We start from the raw sequence: 21,782 nt of genomic DNA, 5'->3' as shown, positions 1-21,782 counted from the left end.
CAATATCACGATGCATCTCCTCAAATACTGTGAAATTTACTTGAAAATAATGAGCTTTTCATTTGTTTTATTTGCCTTCCAAGCTGGAAACTCTTCAGATATTCTGCCATCAAGTTTTCAAGCTTCTCTCCACAACTATTTTCCAGGTCCAATTTAAGGAACTGGTTTTGACCTTTAAAGTCCTTAACTGGTTTGGGTCCTGCCTGCTTGACAAGGTCATCAGAGGGGGCTCTGCTCCGCATGCTGACGGTAAGAGATGCTTAGTTGTCAAGCATGCGGGAAAGGGCCTTCTCAGTCATTGCCCCCAGGCTTTGGAATGCTCTCGTGGCTGGCTTCCGCTCCTCAGTCTCCTTGACAGTTTTCAGGGGGAAAATAAAGATGTGGCTCTTAACCGAGGCTTTTGAATGAAAGTATTATTTTTTACTACTGCTGCTTTGTGTTTTATGTATTTTTAAAAATGGGTTATTAAATGTTTAAATAGAGATTTTATATTTATATTATCTGTACCTTTGTATTTTAATTATGCATTGTTTTAATTATATTGTAAAACACGTTTGCAATATTTTATAAATAATGGTTTTAATGAAAAATATTTAATGAAAAGATTTTAATGAAAAGTGGTATATATATTGAACAACAAACAAACTATAAGGCCTACAAAAATATGCTGACAGACCTACAATCCTGGCAATGCGTAAATGTACACATCCTTTCAATGTATGTATTTCAGTTATTTGGAAGACTCCAAATGTTTTCATTATACATTATTCAAAGAATAAATGTAAGAATTTTAGGATATTTTACACAACTACAGTCATTTTCTTCTCAATTGCAAAGTGAATGCTCCTACTCAAATACCATATTTGTGGACAGCCTGCCAAAGCTCATATTTGGCCAATAAATATTCAAGTACTTCATACTGGAACAATCTGACATTTTTTAAAAAAGTTAAAAATCTAGGACTAAAATCTCAACACAACATAGCTACCTGGACATACCTTTTTTACTAATCAAAGGACAGTAGGAGTTCCGATACCAAAGGACAATATCAATCTTGAAGAAATTGTAGATTAATATCGTAACTGTTGTTAGGAGAAATGTTGTGACAAGCACTCCAATCAGTGGTCCCTGGACATTTGGGACTACCTCAATGAGGAAAATGGGGGAAGAAAAGGGTTTGTCAGATTATGAGCTTTCAAACAAAAGCATACAGTACAGCATGAAGACCTCTCTTAACGTCAATATTTTTAAAACGCAAGCATATTTAAACTGTAGAAATGTTCCTTGCATGCTTTCACACTTGAAAAGTACTTAAGAAGTTATTATTATTTTGGTCAAATTTCCCAATAATTCCAAAAGTCAGACTACTCTAAAAGTAAAGTTGTGCCGTCGAGTCGGTGTCAACTCCTGGCAACCACAGAGCCCTGTGGTTGTCTTTGGTAGAATACAGGAGGGGTTTACCATTGCCATCTCCTGCGCAGTATGAGATGATGCTTTTCAGCATCTTCCTATATCACTGCTGCCTGCTAGATATATTTCCCATAGTCTGGGAAACATATCAGTGGGGATTCGAACTGGCAACCTCTGGCTTGCTAGTCAAGCCATTTCCCCACTGCGCCATTAGGTGGCTATCAGACAACTCTGCCTTAGAATAATACCCAGAAACCACTTTGAAATGTCAAGGTTGAAACTGTTACAGTACTAACAACAAAAAATACCAAGTTATGCCTTACCTTTGGGCCTTAACATAACATGTGCTGCAACTTGACCAAAGGAATTCAAAGCATGACACACAAATGAATTTTCATATTCCTTGTAACTGACTTTTGAAATGTTAAGCCTCACTGTACAAAAAGGTTGTCCTTCAAGTAAAGTGACTTTTCTGTTTAAAAACAACACAGAGACACACATAGGCAATCAATGTTTAGAAGGATATCTTTTAAAATGTAGCACTGAAGTAAAGACATAGGAAATATTCTGCCCCTGCATGCACACTGTTCTACACACATGACAAGTTGGATCCAGAGAGGGACTGGGCAATCCCTTTACTTTTTATTAGGACATTTTCTTCAGAACTCACTGCAGGTTGACACCCATATACTCATATTTTATAGACTGCTATAGACTTCAGCAGCAGCAAAATCTGCAATTATAACAGATCATTTTACACATCTCAGCCTGAACTGTGGCTTCACCTGAACACTGATGCTCAGAGAGAGATTTTGTAGCTAGATAGGGAGTGCACTTCTACATGAGCTGACGTCGCATTAATTCCAATGGAAAGATCAGCTTGTGCAACTGTTTGCATTTGCTGTTATAAGTCTGCTCCTTCCACTAAGCGAGTGTTGAGGAGGCAGTTAGGAGAGAGCTCTTATGCCTAGGGAAATTCTATGGCCAAATGGAGTTGCTGCATTTGCAAAGGAATTGCTACCTTGGGTGATAAGATGTATGTACAAGCACAGAGATAAGACAGGGTAGTTCAAAATGCCATGGCCCTGGCCTCAATTCTGAAGGGTGCTTGAAGCCTTCAGACAAAAGGGCTCATCCATACAACAAACGTGGATAGCAGAGGCAGCAGTCACAATTCCCACCAGCATACAGACATTCAACATGTATGTATGAGTGTATGTACACATGCGACACACTGTATGTATGAGACACTTTTTCAGAGCTCCCAATTATACTGAGTGCTATTATTTATTTATTTATTTATTTAACTAACTCCTATACAGCCCAAACTTTCGTCTCTGGGTAGTTAACATAAAACAATTAAAACGCATATAAAAAGTTAAAACAATGCAACAATTTTTATTAATATATATATACACACACACACACACTATATCTATATCTATATCTATCTATCTATCTATCTATATATATAAGGAATGTGCACGAATCAATTTTTAAAATTTGATTTGTACACAAATTGAATCACCCTCAATTTGTTTTGGGTCCAAATCTGCCCACCCCCACCCCAGAATCACCACAGATTTGATTTGTACCTGAATTTTTCAAATCCGAATCGATTCAAGGCAAAAAAAGGGGTTCTGGGGGCAAAGGAGTGGGATGGGTGGTAGTGCCCAATGGGTGCAAATTTCCATCCAAATTTCAAAGAAATTGGGCAAAGGGGTGATTTTTAAAAGATTTTTGAAGTTCACGCATCTTTAAGCTTTTTTCCATAGGGAATAATGGGGATTTCAGCAGCCTTTTAGCTCCACGTGGGGAGCACCAGGGTGGCCCAGAGTGGTTTGTGGTGCTTGTGGTGGGTGGTAGTGCCCAATGGGTGCAAGGAAGCTACCACCCATATTTCAAAGGAATTGGGCAAAGGGGTGATTTTAAAAAGTTCACACATCTTTAAGTTATTTTCCAGAGAGAATAATGGGGATTTCATCAGCCTTAGTTATAACTCCCCCGAGCAGGAGGGGGGGCACCAGGGTGTCCCAGAGTGGGTTGTGGTGGGTGGTAGTGTCCAATGGGTGCAAGGAAACTACTACCCAGATTTCAAAGAAATTGGGCAAAAGGGTGTTCTTCTGAGAGTAGGTTCTCTAGTAGGAAATGGCTCATTTCCTACCAGAGAATCAGCTCTCAGAACACTTCAGACACTGAAAACAATAAAACCCAGTGTCCTATAGGCTTGCCGTTTTGGGGATGCTTGGCACCCTATGTGCACTACACCACAACCCACTCTGGGCCACCCTGGTGCCAGGCAAGAGGAGTTACAGGGCTGCTGAAATCCCCACTATTCCCTGGGGGGGGGGACTTAAAGACACATCAACTTCAAAACAAATTTTAAAATCATCCCTTTGCCCAGTTTCTTTGAAATTTGGGTGGTAACTTCCACCCATAGGGCACTACCACCCAACCCACTTTGACCACAAAATAGAGGTCCAAATCTCCGGATTTTTCAGGTCCGAATCTGGGGTGATTTCTTTTGTACCTGAATCTGGGCAATTGAGCACAGGGGTGATTTGTTCTGTCTACAAATCACCCAAATCAGCCAGATTCGGGTACAAATCATTTTGTACCCAAATCAATTCGCACATCCCTACCATATATGTACATAACACATTGCAGGTCTGATAGAGCTGTGCATGGAACCAATTTTGCTGGTTCAGTTTGAATCCAGACTGGATTTCAACAGATCTAGCCCGGTCTCAGCCAAACCAGGCCACGGGCAGGCTCAGAGGACATACTTAGGGGAATCCAGCGAGGATTCTACTTTACAAGTAAAGGGCATTCCCTGGTAAATCAGGGGAGGGGCCGAGCAAAAGGGTAATTTTTACCTTTAACTTTCAGGCGGCAGTGGTGGCGGCAGGGGTTCCTCCAACCTCCTGCCTCCCATATGGCAGCCTGGGCTGGCTGAGGCCCAGTTCGCACCTCTGTGCACACATCATTTTCATGATGTTTACAAATGCACAGAGGCCCATCCGTAGGCTAGAGAATCCCCATTTACTTGTAAAGGGGAATCCGTGCCAGATTCTCCTTTACAAGTATACCTCTGAACCGGCCCGCAAACTGGTTCTTAGAAGCAGATCCAGTCTAGTTTGAACTAGGACTGGCATCCCCCTTTGGGAGGCCAGTTCGGTTTGAACTTGGATTGCCCAAACCACCGGTTCGATTCAAACCATGGTTTGAATCATGCTGGCTCACACATCCCTAATGTATGAATTTGCATACAGCAGGATATCTATGGATCCTAGAGTGAACATACTGCACAGCTCTTTTATCAGTCAGTTCTCCTTGATGGATGTATTTTTGCTTAATTAAGTCTGAGAACGCTCAGCTCCCACTGGCCAGTCTTTGATGGAGCTCTAGGCCCACTGGTCCCACACTCCTGGGGTCCTAGGGCACCATCTAGCAGTAAAGGCTTCAGAGTAATGGAGCAGTCAGATGCAGGACATTAAATACAACATCCAAAACGGATGCATAAACACAAGCTGAAAAGAGTTTTGTTTCCTTAAAATTGGGGGTGGGGAAAATTTTTTATTATACTTCAACTAAAATTTGGTAGAGGCTAGATAAAACTATAAGCCTTCAGTGGCCACCTCAGACCAACACATTTTCAGTGATATCCTTTCAGAACAGCAATAGCTGAAAACTATTTACAAGTCTAAATAAATAAAACATCAGTTTCCAGGTCTTTATGCACACAGGTTATCACCACATCATTCCTTTAAAACTGATTAGTTCACAGAAATATTAAATGCTGTTTTAGGTTTTTGAAAGAATTTATACATTTTCTACTTACTCAAAAACTTCAACAACGTTATTTCTATAAGGAGAATTACTAATGTAGGAATTATTCACTTGCCAATATACATGATATATTTCAGCGCCCGATGCATTGCAGTCCACAATAATACTGGACCCTAGAACACATAACAAAAAAGCATTTCCCTGTATACTCTGTATACCCTGTATACTCGATTCTTCTTCAAAACCACAAGTACGCCAAGTCAAATGGGAGCCCGCCCCACATGGGTAAGAGTGTAGGGCAAGCAAACATTTCCACAACAGAGCAATTTAGGTGTAAAACATGGAAAATATATACATTTTCAAGCATGGCTAGGTTGCAATTTGATGCTACCACCGTTGTCATAAGATTTTTAAGCAGCCCAGAATCTCCACAATGCTACTTTCAAAGAAAGGATCACTGCCGTGACAGAGCACTCTGTAAATCAACACTTGGTTTCTCTCATCAAAAGTATGCATTGATAGAAAACTAGAATTTCAGAAAGAAGTTTGTTGATGAAGCCAGGGCGAGAAAAACCCATTTCCTGAGCACTCAAAAGTTCTGTCACAAAAATAATTTGGGGAACAGAACACCTACCATCCGACAACAAAGTATTGGTATTACACAGTGCTGTGCTCAACTGAGATGTAGAAATACAATGTCTCTACACTGTATTTTAGATATGAAATTAAACCATAGTTTAGCAGGCACGAACCTCAGACTTGCATGCCTTCCTCTTTGCAGACAAAGTGAGGATATTAGAAGCTCCCAACCTTGATTGGTAGATGGAACCATGGTTTGCATTCCTGGTTAAGGGCATGCTATAGGCAGAGGGGGCGGACTGTCCGAATCGCCTGAACAACTCCATAGCATTTTAACCTCATGGTTCAGGATATTTCGTATCATCTGCCTCCCTGCTCATGGGGGGTGGGTGGGGGTTTGTTTTTCACTTCTTATGTTGACTTTCATAAGGCATCCCTCAGAGGTTTACAAATGTTAAAATACAATAAAGCCATAAAAATCACATTTAAAACTTACTAAAAGTTAAAAACGTTTAAAACTTAGTAAAACTTTAAGTAAAACTTACTAAAATCAGTTAAGCGGTAAAAACCATAACACACTACAAAAACAACCAGCATGAAAAAGACAAATCTGAGCTCAGCAAAGCTCAGAGAACTGGCAGCCCCTAAAGAGTAAAAGCCTGAACAATTAAAATGGTCTTTAGTTGTTTTTTAAAAGCAGCCACAGATGTCAAAGAGTGGACTTTCAATGGGAGAGCGTTCCAGAGCCTGGGGGCAACAACAGATAAGGCCCTGTCCCACGTGCACGACAATTTAGATCCTTTCAATGTCAGCACATGGAATAAAGGCCCCATGTGCACATGCCCTTCATGCCAAGTTTCCCAAGTTCAAATGAAATACAGCAGATTATGGTTTGCTGCAAACTACAATCAAAGCTTCTAAATTTATGTCTTCATGGGGACAGGGAAGGGGAAGAGAGACTACATAAACCTTCTTGCTCATGCCTTCTTGCTCCATAATGCTTGCTTTATGTCTGAGTAGCTCTAGCTTCAAGGGATAGAAGTGTGCCCTTACAACACATGTTGGAAGCTCTGAATTGTGTGGGCTTCCTGACTAGCAGTGTATATAGGGAAACTTGTACAAAAAAAGAGAGCTGGTTATAAAAGAAAAAGGTTTATGGATGCAGAAGGCTGGGAAATAGTTCCACAATATTAAGCAAGGCACATATATTACCACCCTTGTATAGAAAGCCTGCTTACCAAGTTCTACTTCAATTGAATGGTTTCTTGGAAAGAAAATTTTTGGAGGTGTCTTTGGTGGGCTTTCTGAAAAAGAAATGAGGACACTTATACCTGCTTTAGGGCAGCAGCAGCTGCTATGACACAAAACAAGAGCACACCCAGCTTCCCTGGTAGAAGCAGTGTGCACACCAAGGGGTGGCCCCCAGGATCCTCTATTATTCCAAATCAGGTAATGTTACTATGAAAATGAGGACATATTGAAATCAAAGAGAACGCTAGGATGTCATTCTCCTCCTCATCATCTTATGCACAGTTTCCAAAAGGAAGTGTAAGCCAAGCAGCTGCATTCTGTAGGCAAACATTCCAAGGTATCTCTGCAACATCACAGGATTCTAGGTGCACCTCATGGATGGCTCAGTCCATCCTCTTCCGTGAGCTACCTTGCTTTGAAGGTTACTCCCTCTTATAACTCCTCCTGCAATGGCAAATGGCTCTTCATCTTAAAATGGCTTCCTCTAAAAAACCTCAAAGGTGAAAGTTTAAAGCCACAGTTAGCTACTTCAATCCTAATCTTGTCACACCATATACAAAATCATGCATTCTGAGGATTCTGCTGTACCCAAGATTTCCTTTTATATATTTATATATAAAAGCATTTTACCTATCACTACTAGGTTAATGTATCTTGAAATGTTATATTCTTTCCCCATGATATAGTATGGCATTTTGCAAGTATATCTTCCTCGGTCCTGCATAGTTGTATTGGTTATCACAAGGTAGTTACTTGAAGGTCGAAACCTTTTATCTTGAATCATCTTGCAGTCCTGGGGGGAAAAAAGCCACTAATGAAAAGAGAGTATATAAAATTTGCATCCATCCAGTATCTGTATACATACATCATTTAGTAAGTTTGCTAGGGCTATGAGGTAGCAGAGAGAAACTAGGGTTGATTTGGACCAAAGAAATAACAGGAAAAGAATAGGAGCCTCCCTCCATTCCTATCAGTTCTCCATTCTAAATTACTTATTCTGAAGCTGTGTTTCCCCCCACACACACACATTTTAAAAATTGCACTAGGACTTAAGTCACATGTGTTGCCTATAAGATGCAATTAGCTCCCTTTACTCTGAATTTAACCATACCATATGTACAGAAGTAATGTTCACTGTACTCTGTTTGAGAGAGCTCAGGGTAAGTGCTGCTCAGTTGTTATGTTTTCCAGAGAGAGCAAACGTGTGAAGGGCGCTGGATTTTGTGTTTACTCACCATATGCAACCAATGCTCCTCACTCTCCCTACATCCAATGTTTGTCTGCAGAGGCAAATACTGAATATGGGGCAGAATTCTCCCTAGGATTCAGGACCTTGAAGATCCCAGGGTTCTCAGTCATGGGAAGAAACCTTCCCCACATTAAGCCTCTGCAGACAAATGTGGGGAGAAGAGGACATGGTTAAAGGGCATGGCCCTGCTGTGTTCCTTCAGTATTCATTCTCCTCAAAGAGCATAACATATGAGCAGAGCTGTGTGTTTAGGAGAATGGTGTTTCAGGATGGAACTTGTCCCCAGGTCGTCCCTTAGCTTATCCTTTGTTAGGGAAGGGCCTCAGTAGAAGGAGCAAGGGTTAGCACCAACCACCGCCATACCAGCCAGACTGCTTTCATCCATAAGCTTAGCCTCTCTCGGACCAAAGCTCTACATCTGTCTGCTTTGCCTCATAGTCTTCTGAGGATTATGAAGTATTAGGCCAAGAAAGGCCCATGAATGCCACCTACTGGTTTTAAGTTAAACTTCTCTAATTACAGTCATTTATACAGGCTATTAAAAGGTAAAGGGTGCCGTCAAGTCAATTTCGACTCCTAGCGCCCACAGAGCCCTGTGGTTTTCTTTGGTGGAATACAGAAGGGGTTTACCATTGCCTCCTCCTGCACAGTATGAGATGATGCCTTTCAGCATCTTCCTATATCGCTGCTGCCCAATATAGTACCAGCAGGAATCTGAACTGGCGACCTTCTGCTTGTTAGTCAAGCATTTCCCCGCTGTGCCACTTATGGTGACATAGAGGCTATTAGCACATATGAAATTCCACAGTGCTCTGATCACTAGACACCAAAGCTTCCTATTCAGGAAGATAACTCCTAAATCCAAACCTTCGACACCCAAGCCCTGTAACTCAGCAAACAGCATCTCTCGCTCGAAACTGAAAGCCAAACAGTCCCAAAGGACATGATCAGCTGTTTCCCTCAAACCACAGACAGATCATTATCAAGCCCACCTATTCCAAACAGGTTACTCTCAGGGCACAATGCCCCATTAAAACATGAAACAAGGTCACCTGTTTAGTCCAGCCACTCTGCTCAAAGAGCTGAAAGTCATCCAATCTCAGACATATAGACTAAACACTCTGTCTGGCAGTACCCTCTTCCTAACATCTTTGCCAAACATTTTTAACCCATAGGAGGTCAAAGGGGTCTGAATCCACCCAGTATTGGACATGTAAACTGACAATAAATGTAAAGTTGTGCTGTCAAGTCGGTGTCGTTTTCTTTGGTAGAATACAGGAGGGATTTACTATTGCCATCTCCCACATAGTATGAGATGATGCCTTTCAGCATCTTCCTATATCGCTGCTGCCCTATATAGGTGTACCATGCCCCAATGCCTCCTTAGCCTCTAGATACTGTAGGCCATCTCATACCCATGCACACCCATGTGAGCTGGTATCCATGTGAGAATCTAACCACGAGTCCTAGTGATTGCAACTCAGCATGCAAAACCCAGGTTTCATTTACAAAGGGAGACTTACACCCCAGACTCCCATGCTGTATTGTTAATGGGCCTGACGTCCATTGCAAGAGATTTAAAACGAGTCCTCTGGTCCTCCAATTCCACAAAATACAATTTTTCCTTAACTAAAGTAGCCACTCCACCACTCCTGCCAGCTTCCCTTTCTTTGGGAAGAGCCACATAGCTGGGCAATGTGAAGTTCAGTTCCTTAACAAGCTAAGTCTCCTCCTGTATATAAACTAGTTGAGGGGGATCCTGCAAAGTAGACAAAAATGCACTTCAATTCCTGCCCATGAGCCATCAGACTATGAGCATTTCTACTCTGAATCCCAAGGCCTGCTATTTTATGTTTCAGAATGTCCTAACAAACCACCAGGTCTCTTTGCAGACAAATTCTCCATGTCCAAATACTTTTCCATTGCTTTCAAAATAATTGGCATCTTCTCTGACTTCCTCTCCATCTGCATCTTACAATTAATATCCTCAACCAGAGACGTAACAAGGGTGGAGTGGGCCCAGAGACGAGATTTTAAAATGGGCCCCCCGCTCAAAGTCCAGGGCCTCCGCACACCCCAGGCCCCCAAGGATTTATGTCTGATATTTCAAAATAAGTATGCTGCCTGGAAATACATTTCACTGAATACGCACACGCACACTTCACAATATATAGTGATATACAATGAATACTATATATTTGTGCTACTTTTAATGCCTACAACACTAGAAACACTAATTATTAAGATGGGCCCCTCGCTGCAGATTAGCAAAGGAGACTTTCAACCATGCAGTGTGAGCCTATGTATGTTTTCTCAGAATTCTGAACACATTCAGTAAAGTTTGATTCCAGGAGATTTTTCACAGGAGGCTTTTAAAGCCCTTTAACACACATCTCCTCTGGAATGAAGGTGCTGCATTCACATGTTGGCCAGATTTACCCTGAAGTCCCTGCAAGTTACTGGGGAGCAGTTCACACACAAGAAAAATAAAATAAAATAAAAGCACCACACATGCTTCACAGTTCTCACACAGACCTTTTGGGTTGCAAAACAACTTGAACATAAGTGCATTTATAAATGAATGAATAAAATAAATATAATATTGTTTGTTCCAGAAGCTTTTGTAATTTTCTTCCATGAAACAAGCCACTTATAGGACTTTTTAGATAGTTTTTTTTAAGCCAGCAAATTTTCCAATCTGTTTTAAATTAAATATTCAGAGACTTCTCAGTCTCCCCACCCCCCATATCAAAGCCCTATGGCAAGCAGATCCCTATATATCCTGCAAGGGGGAGGGGTTAACCACAAAAAGGAGTTCACATTCTACCTGGCAAATGCTGGGCTGGCTGGGCTGGGCAGGGCAGAGGGTCTGCTGCAGCAGAGAACTGTGGGGGCCACTCTGCCTGCCTGCCTGCCTGCTTGGGGTCTACAGGCGTACTCGAGTTTAGGCTTCACTGAGGCCTACATGGAGGCCTCCCTGGAAGCCCCGTCCACCCGCCAATCAGCTGAGAGGCAAGGAGAAAAGGAGCTCCTAGCAGCTTGCCTGCTGTTTAGATTGCCGGCCAGGAGGATAAGCAGGAGAGAGGGCGAACAGGGCAAGTGGCTGAGGGGCCTTGGGGCTGGGCAGGGGGCAATGGGGAGTCATGTGAGTTGTCTCTGGGGGGCCCCTCCAGGCAATGGGGCCCCCAGACTACTGTCTCCCCTTGCCTAATGGTAATTCCGCCCATGTCCTCAACCATAAAGCCCACAAATTTCTCCTTTGAAACAACCAGCCACCCCTGAATCCTTCCACCTCCCTGCTCCAGCACCTGGCCAGATGTGGGGGAGAAACAAGAGCTGAAATGGGGGGGACCCCCTGCCTGCTCTTTGTAATGCTTTACCACAGCGACATACAAGATCCCCTATTTCACCATAATAGATTGGATTTCCCAGACTTCCTTAGCCACTGCACATCACCTAAAGCCAGAGCTATGGTCCCTACCCCGCACAGTTATAGCAGACCAGGGGCTGAGAACCAGTGCACTCAACAAAAGAATGCTGCCCTCCACACTGCACTCGACTTTGATGACATATGGCTGCTGCCACATGCCCAAAATTCTGATGCCGGTAACACTTGAGGGAGGGGGAATGTGGAGACACACCCAGAACACCTGAAACCCAATAGCCATGCTTTCTGAGAGCTCTTGCCCTTTAGTATGAAAGTAAACAGAGGTAGAGGATCAAGATACCACATCCCACCTGAAAGACAGCTGCCTAACATCAAGAACTCGATCTTCCCACAACACTTTCTGAATATCACTCTCAGAGGTGCCAAGAGGAACCCCATCATCCCATTTTTCTCCAGCAAAAACTAAGGAAAATGACACAAAACTTCATTCTTCCCCAAATCACTGAGCCACAGCAATTTCTCCAGCTATTCCTTAATCTTACATTCAGCTAGCAGATCCCCTCCCTTCATCCGCCTTGCTCGCACAAGACTTTTTCAGCCACTCTGCCAAGTTCAATGGATTGACATCACCAATTATCACATCCTTCCAGTGGTCCCTCTATTTTTTTTCATCTCTGTGTGGAATGAGTTTTGTTCTAGGCGGCAGTATCAAGGCAATGTGTGAACACCTGAACTCGGAATGGGGCCTTCCTGATTCAACCTGAGCAGGATCTAAAAGGAACTGAGTGACATCCAAAAACTTGTGAGCATGTGCACACCTTAGAGGGAACAGTGCGTCCTTCCCTACCAATTTAATCATAACAAAACAAACCTTGCTGCATACCCTCCATCTGGGCTCCCATTCCACCAGCCACATTCTCCAGGTTAATCCTAGTCTTTTTAGATTGAGTCTCCCTCTCATCCACCTCCTCAATTCCATCATCTGCCTGCCTTTTCCCCTTACGCTCCCCCACCATTCCCACATCATCTTTACCATTCATTTTACCAACTGTGTGAGCACGTCATGCTCACACACGCACACGCAACGGGTACTACTGGGGGTACTTCCGGACTGACATGCACCAGTGCAGTGAGGAGGTACAATGCTGCCCCATGGAATTGTTTTTTAACACAGCGCCTGCAGGGGAAACGCAGTGGGGGAGTGGGTTAAGAGCACCTTCCCCGGTCCTTAACGCTATCCCCCTCCCTTCGAACCGGAAGTCGCCCGTTCTGTGCACAACCCCAGTAAGGACATGGTATTAGTTCTTAAAACATAAGATAGAAGTACAAGAGTAGGTATTAAAATAAGCACAAGCTTTCAGAAATAAAACCTGCAAGGTAGTTTTCTTTTACCTTGTACCAAAGAAGATGAGTATCTGCTCTAAAATAATACAAGTTCGGACACACAAGCTTTGCACTTGACAACGTGAATGCTATTTGTTGGACGGCAAATGATTCATTGAAACACGAACCATTGCTGTTCTGAAAGACTGTTATGTTGAAGCGTCTTTTGATGAGATGTGTTGAATTTCTACAGTGAAACAAAAAAGACCATGCTAAATTTGAAATATGTTAAAACATAAAGATTCTTGAAATATTGCAGTTCTAAAATCAGCTAAAAAGTTAAAAAGCTTTATGGAACAGAAAAATTTTAACCACCCACTTAAACAGGGAGGAACATGGTAAACACCACTGAGATGCTGCCACTGAGAAAGCCCTATCCCTGGTACCCACCAAAACAATTGTGTCAAAGGCAGGCCAGAGAGCAGGGCTTGGGAGACCCATAAGTAAAAGCAGTTCTCAAGGTAACCCAGTCCCAGCCTGAGAAGGCTTTTAAGCTCAATAGCAGCACTTTGAATTACACCCAGTAATGAACACAATGCTACCCCAGCCTACATGCATATGAAAGGGAGACTTGATGTGTGAGCACTGTAAGATATTCCCCTCAGGGGATGGAGTCGCTCTGGGAAGAGCAGAAGGTTTCAAGTTCCCTCTCTGGCTTCTTCAAGATAGGACAAGATCTTTTTTTAAAAAAAAAATAGGACAAGTTTTTTTTATTGAACCAACAAACTACCCAAGCATACAGTACGTTGCCAAAGCACAATTATATACAAAGTGGTTGTTTGTACATCATATATCTACAAAGATTTACACACAAGGATTTGGAAACCCACAAGGCTATGAAGTATATGCAGGTAGTACTATAACTCGGGGATGGGGGATTACAAGGCACATCAGGTAATGGGGGGGGGGGGCGGTGTTACGTCCAATTATGTCCATAATTTGTCCCATTGCTGTTTAGAAGAGATACTCTTGACTTTTTGCACATAACCATACAAACTTTTCCAGAAGAGATTTACTGTCTCATCCACGTGAACCTCTTGGTCGCATCTTCCCTCCCTATTCCTATGCAAGAGCATTGCATAAATGACATACAGATTTACTAATCTGATTACGAGAAGCGGAACATTCCAATTCCCTAGTATGAGGGCACCCGTTCTGTCCCGTTTCCTTGAAGGTTTCTTTCTGGGACCTTGAAAGGAGGTTCTATCGCTCAAACCCGAGGTTAGTTCTTCCCAAGTCTGTTTTTCCAAACCAGGGCACTCTAACAGCTTGCTTACTCTCTGCCACACTCTTTTGGCTACCACACACTCTTAAGAAATGTGAATGGGTTTCCCTGAATGTTTTCCTCACTAGCTTTCTGTTTGCAGGTGATTTTAGGACACTCTTGCTGGTCCTCTGGGAGCCATGGCTTAGCCGCATTAAGTGGTAGTACTTGGCACTATAAGCGCCACCTTGTTTCCCATAAATGGAAAGGGACTTTTTTCTCCTTAAAGAGAGTGATAGCGTGATCAGGTTGCAACAAGTACTGTGAAGTGCGGTGTTTGTAGCGTTTACATTCTAAATCAGGTTTTAAAAAACCCACTTCTAGAATCTCTCCATAAATTGTTTTCCTTCAAGATAGGGCTGAGAGAGATTCCTGCCTGCAACCTTGAAGAAGCCACTGCCAGTCTGTGAAGACAATACTGAGCTAGATAGACCAATGGTCTGACTCAGTATATTGCAGCTTCCTATGTTCCTAAACATCACAATAACAGTTTTCCCTTTTGTCAACACATAATTTAAAATGAAATATTTTCCATACGTAATCCTACAGTGTATTCTATTAACACATGTTCTCTTTTAACGTAAAACTTTTTAAAACATTATTTTATTATTGAAGGAGAATGAATCTTTGGCCAACTACCTTTTATAACTTGTGAGTTATCCAGTTTTTTTACAAATAGAAGGTGGGGTGCAGGGACTTAAAGAGGACTTTCTAGCAAGACATTAACACAGACCGCTGCATTTCTATCCCATCGATGCCACACTGCCCCATTTCTCTCACCATCTCCCCTGCCACTGCCCCAGTTTGTCTTCCTGCCTCCCACACCACCCTGTTTCTCTCCCTCACTGCCCCACCACCGGGGCAACATTCCTCTTGCTTGCTGTCCCCTTGTTCCTCCCTCCGGGCACGCAGGTCCATGCTGACCATGCTTTGCCCCGCGGTGTCCTTGTAGCCAGTGTTGGGAAGGAAATCCTGGCAGCCCCCTTTCTGCAGAGTTTCCAATAGTCTCTGCAGCAGAAGAAGGTGTGGGGACCAGCTGGGTGTGAGCTTTCCATATGACTTTTAACAGTGATGCGAATGAACTGCAGGCTCTAGGCAGGTGCGGGCTCTTCCCGTGGGCAGAGTATATGTGCAAAAATACAATATTTAGTTCCACTCCTTTGAAAAGGTATTTAACAGCATCAGAAATGTATGTGCTCAATTTGTAGAAGCAAGTACTGAAGGATCTTCAGTTCTGTGCTTGGTGACTGTACAAGTGGCTTCTCCTTGTGGGCAAACCACAGACCTCAAGCACAAAGAACAAATCAGCAAGCTCCTATCTCAAAAGGCAACTATATTGTCGCTTGAGATATGCAAATATATGTAAGCAGCTAATCAACTGAAAGGCAGATAAGGATGGAATCAACTGAAAATTCTTTAAATTGACTGACAGCCTTATAAAAAGTAGCTAAAGATCTTCCATGCCTGATCTTTCCAGCTTAACCATATGGAAGTCCATATATACATCGTTAATCATGGAAGAAATACAAGAATATACAACTTGATTAAAAAACCTCTTTAGCAAGTCCCACCCTAGGAAGTATCCTTGTGGATCTAATAGAAGCCCCCGCATTGCCCCTTCTAACCAATGCAAAACAGAAAGTTCACATCCCCAAATTTGTTTCTCAATCCCTTACATTAACACAAGTTATGACAGGCTTTATAAAAACTGAAGCAACTATTGGATGGAATTCATGGTGTTGAACTTGAACCTCTCATTGATGTATTTGCATTAGCCTTTCAATATTTTACTTCTTTATGAACTTGGTTAAATTCTGCAATGATATTATGTAGATTTGAGCCAAGAGCTAGTATTTGCTTTATACTGCATATGCTTTCTATATTTTGACTGACTTAGTTATGTTTGTGTTCAAATGTTCTCAAATTTCAGCTGGGCTTAATAGTCAACTATCATTTCTAGTCGCTGATGAGGCTCAGCATTCTCATTTTCCACTCCAAAGTGTGTCTCTTTTATATCTGCCATTTGGAGACAGACTTTTATAGCGGAATAGTAGCAGAGTATGAGAAAGTGAAATGCTTGACTAACAAGCAGAAGGTTGCCGGTTCAAATCCCCGCTGGTACTATATCAGGCAGCAGCGATATAGGAAGATGCTGAAAGGCATCATCTCATAATGTGCGGGAAGAGTTAACGTTAAACCCCTCCTATATTCTAACAAAGAAAACCACAGGGCTCTCTGTGGGTGCCAGGAGTCAACGGTGCAAGACACAGCCTGGTACCATTTTTAAATTTGACTACGTTGGCAGAAACTTTTAAAATATTTGTTAATCCCGTGACAGCGTAAACTCTCCTGCTGTTACTCCCAGTTGTAGGGGAGTAACAGCAGGAGAGAGGGCATGCCCTCAACTCCTGCCTGTAGGCTTCCAGTGGTATCTGGTGGGCCACTGTGCGAAACAGGATGCTGGACTAGATGGGCCTTGGGCCTGATCCAGCAGGGCTGTTCTTATGTAACTGCCCCTGCCAGCTACCAGAATTAAATTTCTAGTAGCCAAATTTCTGGATGATTATCTTTGCAGTTCTCTGTTTATTCCCTATTTTACCTATATTCAAATTCTTAATTATAGGTAAAACAATCATTCTTCCCAGTCTATAAGCAAGTTTCCTGATATGCAAGTCCCACTGGGCTGGTTCACACAATATGTCCAATCAACCTTGCCTACTATGCATCTCACTCCCTCTCCCCGTGTGCCATTCTGGTTCTCCAAATTTTGTGGGAAGGTGAACTGTCCAAACCATCACCTCACACATGACTTAAATACTGGTTACAGTGATATTTAAGCTGTATGTGAACAATACAATTAGGAAAAGTGGAACAGTGTACAATAAGGAGATATATTCTGTATCACACAGTAGGCTGGGCTGATGAGACATCATATCTGAACCAGTTGACCAAATCGAATTGGGTTATTCTAAGTAAGCACTTAGCTGTATATCCTACGGAACTTGGTAGGTCTCAGTAGACATGAACACCATTGGGCTATTACTTAGAAGACTCAAAGTATGAAGAGACTGGAATAGAACTGGATTAAGAACAGCATTTTCCCCCTAAATTTTCCTCATCAAGGCAATCTTTAGGAGCCTGGGAAGCACATTGCTTATTATGTACATTTTTTCTATAATCCATAACTACCCATAGTAATTTAGGGATTAAAGTGAGTATTGTGAACAATTGATGCAATTGGAAACTTTCCAAGACTCACATAATTTCTAAATCTAAGACGCAAGAGTTGAAGCAGTGACTGTATTATTGTTGTTGTTGTTTAAACAGTCAGACAGGTTTTATTGACTGGTTTGTTTTATCCAGACATCAAGTCCTTCTCAAGGACCTGGGATGGCTGAATTTTATTATCAACGTTTTCGCTTTTATTATTATAGATATCGTCACAGAATATAGGCTGTTCCCAATAATGTTGCTTTTTGTAATTGGCTGATGGTGATTTCTGTGGCCCCTATGGTGTTGAGGTGCTCTTCAAGGTCTTTTGGAACTGCACCCAGGGCGCCAATTACCACTGGGATTATTTTGGTCTTCTTCTGCCACAGACTTTCAATTTCAATTTGTAGATCTTTGTATTTTGTTAATTTTTCTATTTCTTTTTCTTCTATTCTGCTATCCCCTGGTATTGCTATGTCGATTATTTTAACTTGTTTTTCTTTCTTCTCAACTACAGTTATATCTGGTGTATTGTGTGGCAGATGTTTGTCTGTTTATAGTCGGAAGTCCCATAATATTTTTGCATCTTCATTTTCTACAGGTGAAACTCGAAAAATTAGAATATCGTGCAAAAGTCCATTAATTTCAGTAATGCAAATTAAAAGGTGAAACTGATATATGAGACAGACGCATTACATGCAAAGCGAGATAAGTCAAGCCTTAATTTGTTATAATTGTGATGATCATGGCGTACAGCTCATGAAAACCCCAAATCCACAATCCCAGAAAATTAGAATATTACATGGAACCAAGAAGACAAGGATTGTAGAATAGAACAATATCGGACCTCCGAAAAGTATACAGTGTACTGTGCTTGATTGGCCAGCAAACTCGCCTGACCTGACCCCATAGAGAATCTATGGGGCATTGCCAAGAGAAGGATGAGAGACATGAGACCAAACAATGCAGAAGAGCTGAAGGCCGCTAATGAAGCATCCTGGTCTTCCATAACACCTCATCAGTGCCACAGGCTGATAACATCCATGCCACGCCGCACTGAGGCAGTAATTGCTGCAAAAGGGGCCCAAACCAAGTACTGAATACATATGCATGCTTATACTTTTCAGAGGTCCGATATTGTTCTATTCTACAATCCTTGTCTTCTTGGTTCCATGTAATATTCTAATTTTCTGGGATTGTGGATTTGGGGTTTTCATGAGCTGTACACCATGATCATCACAATTATAACAAATTAAGGCTTGACTTATCTCGCTTTGCATGTAATGCGTCTGTCTCATATATCAGTTTCACCTTTTAATTTGCATTACTGAAATTAATGGACTTTTGCATGATATTCTAATTTTCCGAGTTTCACCTGTACCACTTTTTCAATTTTATGGTCAATTTTTGGCTACAGGTAGCTTGTATTTTTTGCAGATGTTCCAGTGTATCATCCCTGCTACCTTGTCATGCCTTTGTTTGTAGTCAGTCTGTACAATCTTTTTACAACACCTGATGAGGTGGTCCACTGTTTCATCTGCTTCTTTACAAAGGTGGCACTTGCTGTTTGTTGTTGATTTTTCGACTTTTGCTCATTGCATTTGTTCTTAGTGCTTATCATCATCATCATCATCTGATCTGTCACCCCTCTAGAAACAAATTAATGCTTACAGAGGAATGTACACTATAAGACCTACAAATTAATGCCTACTGAGGCTGCTAGTTTAAAAAAAAAATCAGACCTTCCATTCTAGACCATTTCATAAGTAAAACTATTCTTCAGTTTATCTTAAAATACACCAACCTCACTCCTAATTAAATCGCAATGAAGAGGAACAAGAATTTCTGGGATTGTGAAAGGGTAAAAGGTACAACAAAGCCAAGTCCCTCTACTATCAAGCAAATTCAGCCACCACAACTATAAGGTTTGGAAGACAAGGTCAAGAGCACTAAGTCTTAATGCAGTGTTCCCACTTCAGTTATAATGCAAGTAAACAGCTGATGGCCCACTTTAAAAATGGATAGCACACTTTTAAAGCAGTGTAGTATTTAATTCTCCTCATCTCCACGCAAAACCATTTACCTTACAATGCATTCATAATCTCCTGAATCTTCCAAAACTGCAGGAAGAAACAAAATGGAGTTTTCCCGCTGCTGAATTCTGGAACGTTGGTCTTTAAACACAGGTGTGTGGTTGCCAGCTCTGTACCAAGTCACACTATATTCTAGAAGCTTGAAATTTAGCTTTTTACCCAATAAGCAGTCGACAGCAAAAGGCTCTCCTTCATGTATGAAATGAGCTAACTCAGTAGTCCGGTTGAGTGATTTGCTAGGATCTAAATAAAAACAGAATTCAAAGAAAGGTTTTTTAATAGTAAGAACTAGCTTATTTTATCCTAAAAACATTCTCACAAAACCGATATATTATGTTTTAATATATCCTGAGGACATTAACCATCTTCAGCTGGGCAAACATGACAAATTGTAGCTTAAGTACTTGAGATCCTTATATGGGCTACACCTAGCACTCCAAAGTTATGCAAGGTGAGAGAGCAAAAACATCTTGAGGCTCTTCTCACGATCCGTGAGACGAGCCTGGGGAGGGTATGCTCTGGGCGGCCGCAGTGGCTGCGCACACAACTGCTGGCTCCATCACAGAGCTGGCGGGGGCTGGGGAGTTCAGGGGCCGTGCGGCCCCCGGAAGCTCCAGCATGCCCTGCGCGACTGCACAGGGCATGCTGGAGAGACCCCCAAGCCGGGGTCTTTTCAGCCTCTCGGTTGGGGGTCTCCTTGTGAGTAGCTGCGGCACGGAGCTGCACTGTGGCAACTCACAATTTAAAAACCCAGGTTTAAGGGGAGGGGTAGTTTGGCGGGTTAACCGCCTGGAGGCCACTGGGCTCACCTGCGAGCCCAGTGGTTCTCGCGGTCAGGCAAAATCAAGCTAGGCTCCCCTAGACCTATTCCGCCTGATAGTGTGAATATCCTTGTTGTTTTGTTTTTTGTTTCCAGAGGGTTGTGGGGTGGCGGGGTGGCAGGCAGTCTGGCATACTTCTGTCCATTTTTAATTATGCCCTCCATTTTTCAGACCGGTGCTTTTGTTAGCATTGACTGTTAATATTTTATTTTAATTCACTGTGAGGCCAAAACAAGGGCCATAACACATAGGAACATAGGAAGCTGCCATATACTGAGTCAGACCATTGGTCTACCTAGCTCAGTATTGTCTTCACAGACTGGCAGCAGCTTCTCCAAGGTTGCAGGCAGGAATCTCTCTCAGCTCTATCTTGGAGATGCTGCCGGGGAGGGAACTTGGAATCTTCTGCTCTTCCCAGAGCAGCTCCATCCCCTGAGGGGAATATCTTACAGTGCTCACACTTCTAATCTCCCTTTCATATACAGCCAGGGTGGACCCTGCTTAGCTAAGGGGACAGGTCATGCTTGCTACCACAAGACCAGCATATAAGTTTGAAAAATAAACTATAACATCAGACTACATCTAAAGTACATCTAATACTTGGTAAGTGGGGCAGAGCTGCTTCCCAGGAAACCATTGTGATCTTTCTTAGTTTTAAGTAATGATCTTTGTACCCACTTCTGTGGCCAAAAAAACCCAGAGAATACTGGACAAATAGACAGGAAGGGGAGACAAAAAGCAATGCAAGAGCTGAGAGGAGCACTGGAATGGTTGCACTGAAGGTAATGATGCCAGTTGCAACTGAAACCATAGCACTGTTCATAATATAGTATTCTAACACAACCACGCAATACTTCAATGAGCATTCTGCATAAAGTAGCAGCAGAGTTGTGCTGACACAAAAAAGCAGCTGTGTACAATGTGGCAGAAATTCTATACAAAGTACAACAACATGTACATGCTATTTAAGTTTGCAAAGGGATCTCATACTGCCACATATGTAACACGGTTGGATTACTTACATCAGATCTCACCATCTTTAAAATTAAAAGTCTATGAAAACATAGACCTATGTCTATGTCTATGAAAACATAGAGTCTATGAAAACATAAAGTCTATGAAAACATAGACCCTGACCGCCACTTTCTCCCACCCCCCGCTTTCTCTCTTCCCCCACTGCTGCCTTCTCTCCCCACCAACTGCCACTACTTTTACTTTCTCCCCCCCACACCCCTGCTGCTTTTGCTTTCTCTCCCCCCGCCACCACTTTCTCTCCCTGCCTGCCCCTTCACTGGCCTGTCCGTTGGCCTTATGTTCCTCACCGTCGCTTTCCTCTCCCCCTCCC

General features: G+C 42.3%; 1 protein-coding gene across 4 annotated transcripts in view; it reads right to left on the bottom strand.

Annotated features, from left to right (window-relative positions):
* LOC128351015 (interleukin-1 receptor type 1-like) overlaps positions 1-21,782 on the bottom strand; it is a 33,994-nt gene that overhangs the window by 6,002 nt on the left and 6,210 nt on the right. For all 4 annotated transcript variants that reach the window (XM_053310079.1, XM_053310080.1, XM_053310078.1 and 1 more), the window contains 7 exons: positions 19,607-19,859; positions 13,059-13,236; positions 7,660-7,822; positions 7,017-7,082; positions 5,252-5,372; positions 1,734-1,882; positions 999-1,142 (listed from right to left, as the gene is read on the bottom strand). In XM_053310079.1, coding sequence (XP_053166054.1) covers positions 999-1,142; positions 1,734-1,882; positions 5,252-5,372; positions 7,017-7,082; positions 7,660-7,822; positions 13,059-13,236; positions 19,607-19,859 — 1,074 coding nt within the window. The remainder of the gene's footprint in view (positions 1-998; positions 1,143-1,733; positions 1,883-5,251; positions 5,373-7,016; positions 7,083-7,659; positions 7,823-13,058; positions 13,237-19,606; positions 19,860-21,782) is intronic.

Source organism: Hemicordylus capensis, chromosome 3 (genome assembly GCF_027244095.1).
Source record: "Hemicordylus capensis ecotype Gifberg chromosome 3, rHemCap1.1.pri, whole genome shotgun sequence".
Classification (NCBI taxonomy): Eukaryota; Metazoa; Chordata; class Lepidosauria; order Squamata; family Cordylidae; genus Hemicordylus; species Hemicordylus capensis.
Note: the sequence above shows the minus strand (reverse complement) of the source record. Positions and strands in the feature narration are given on the sequence as shown.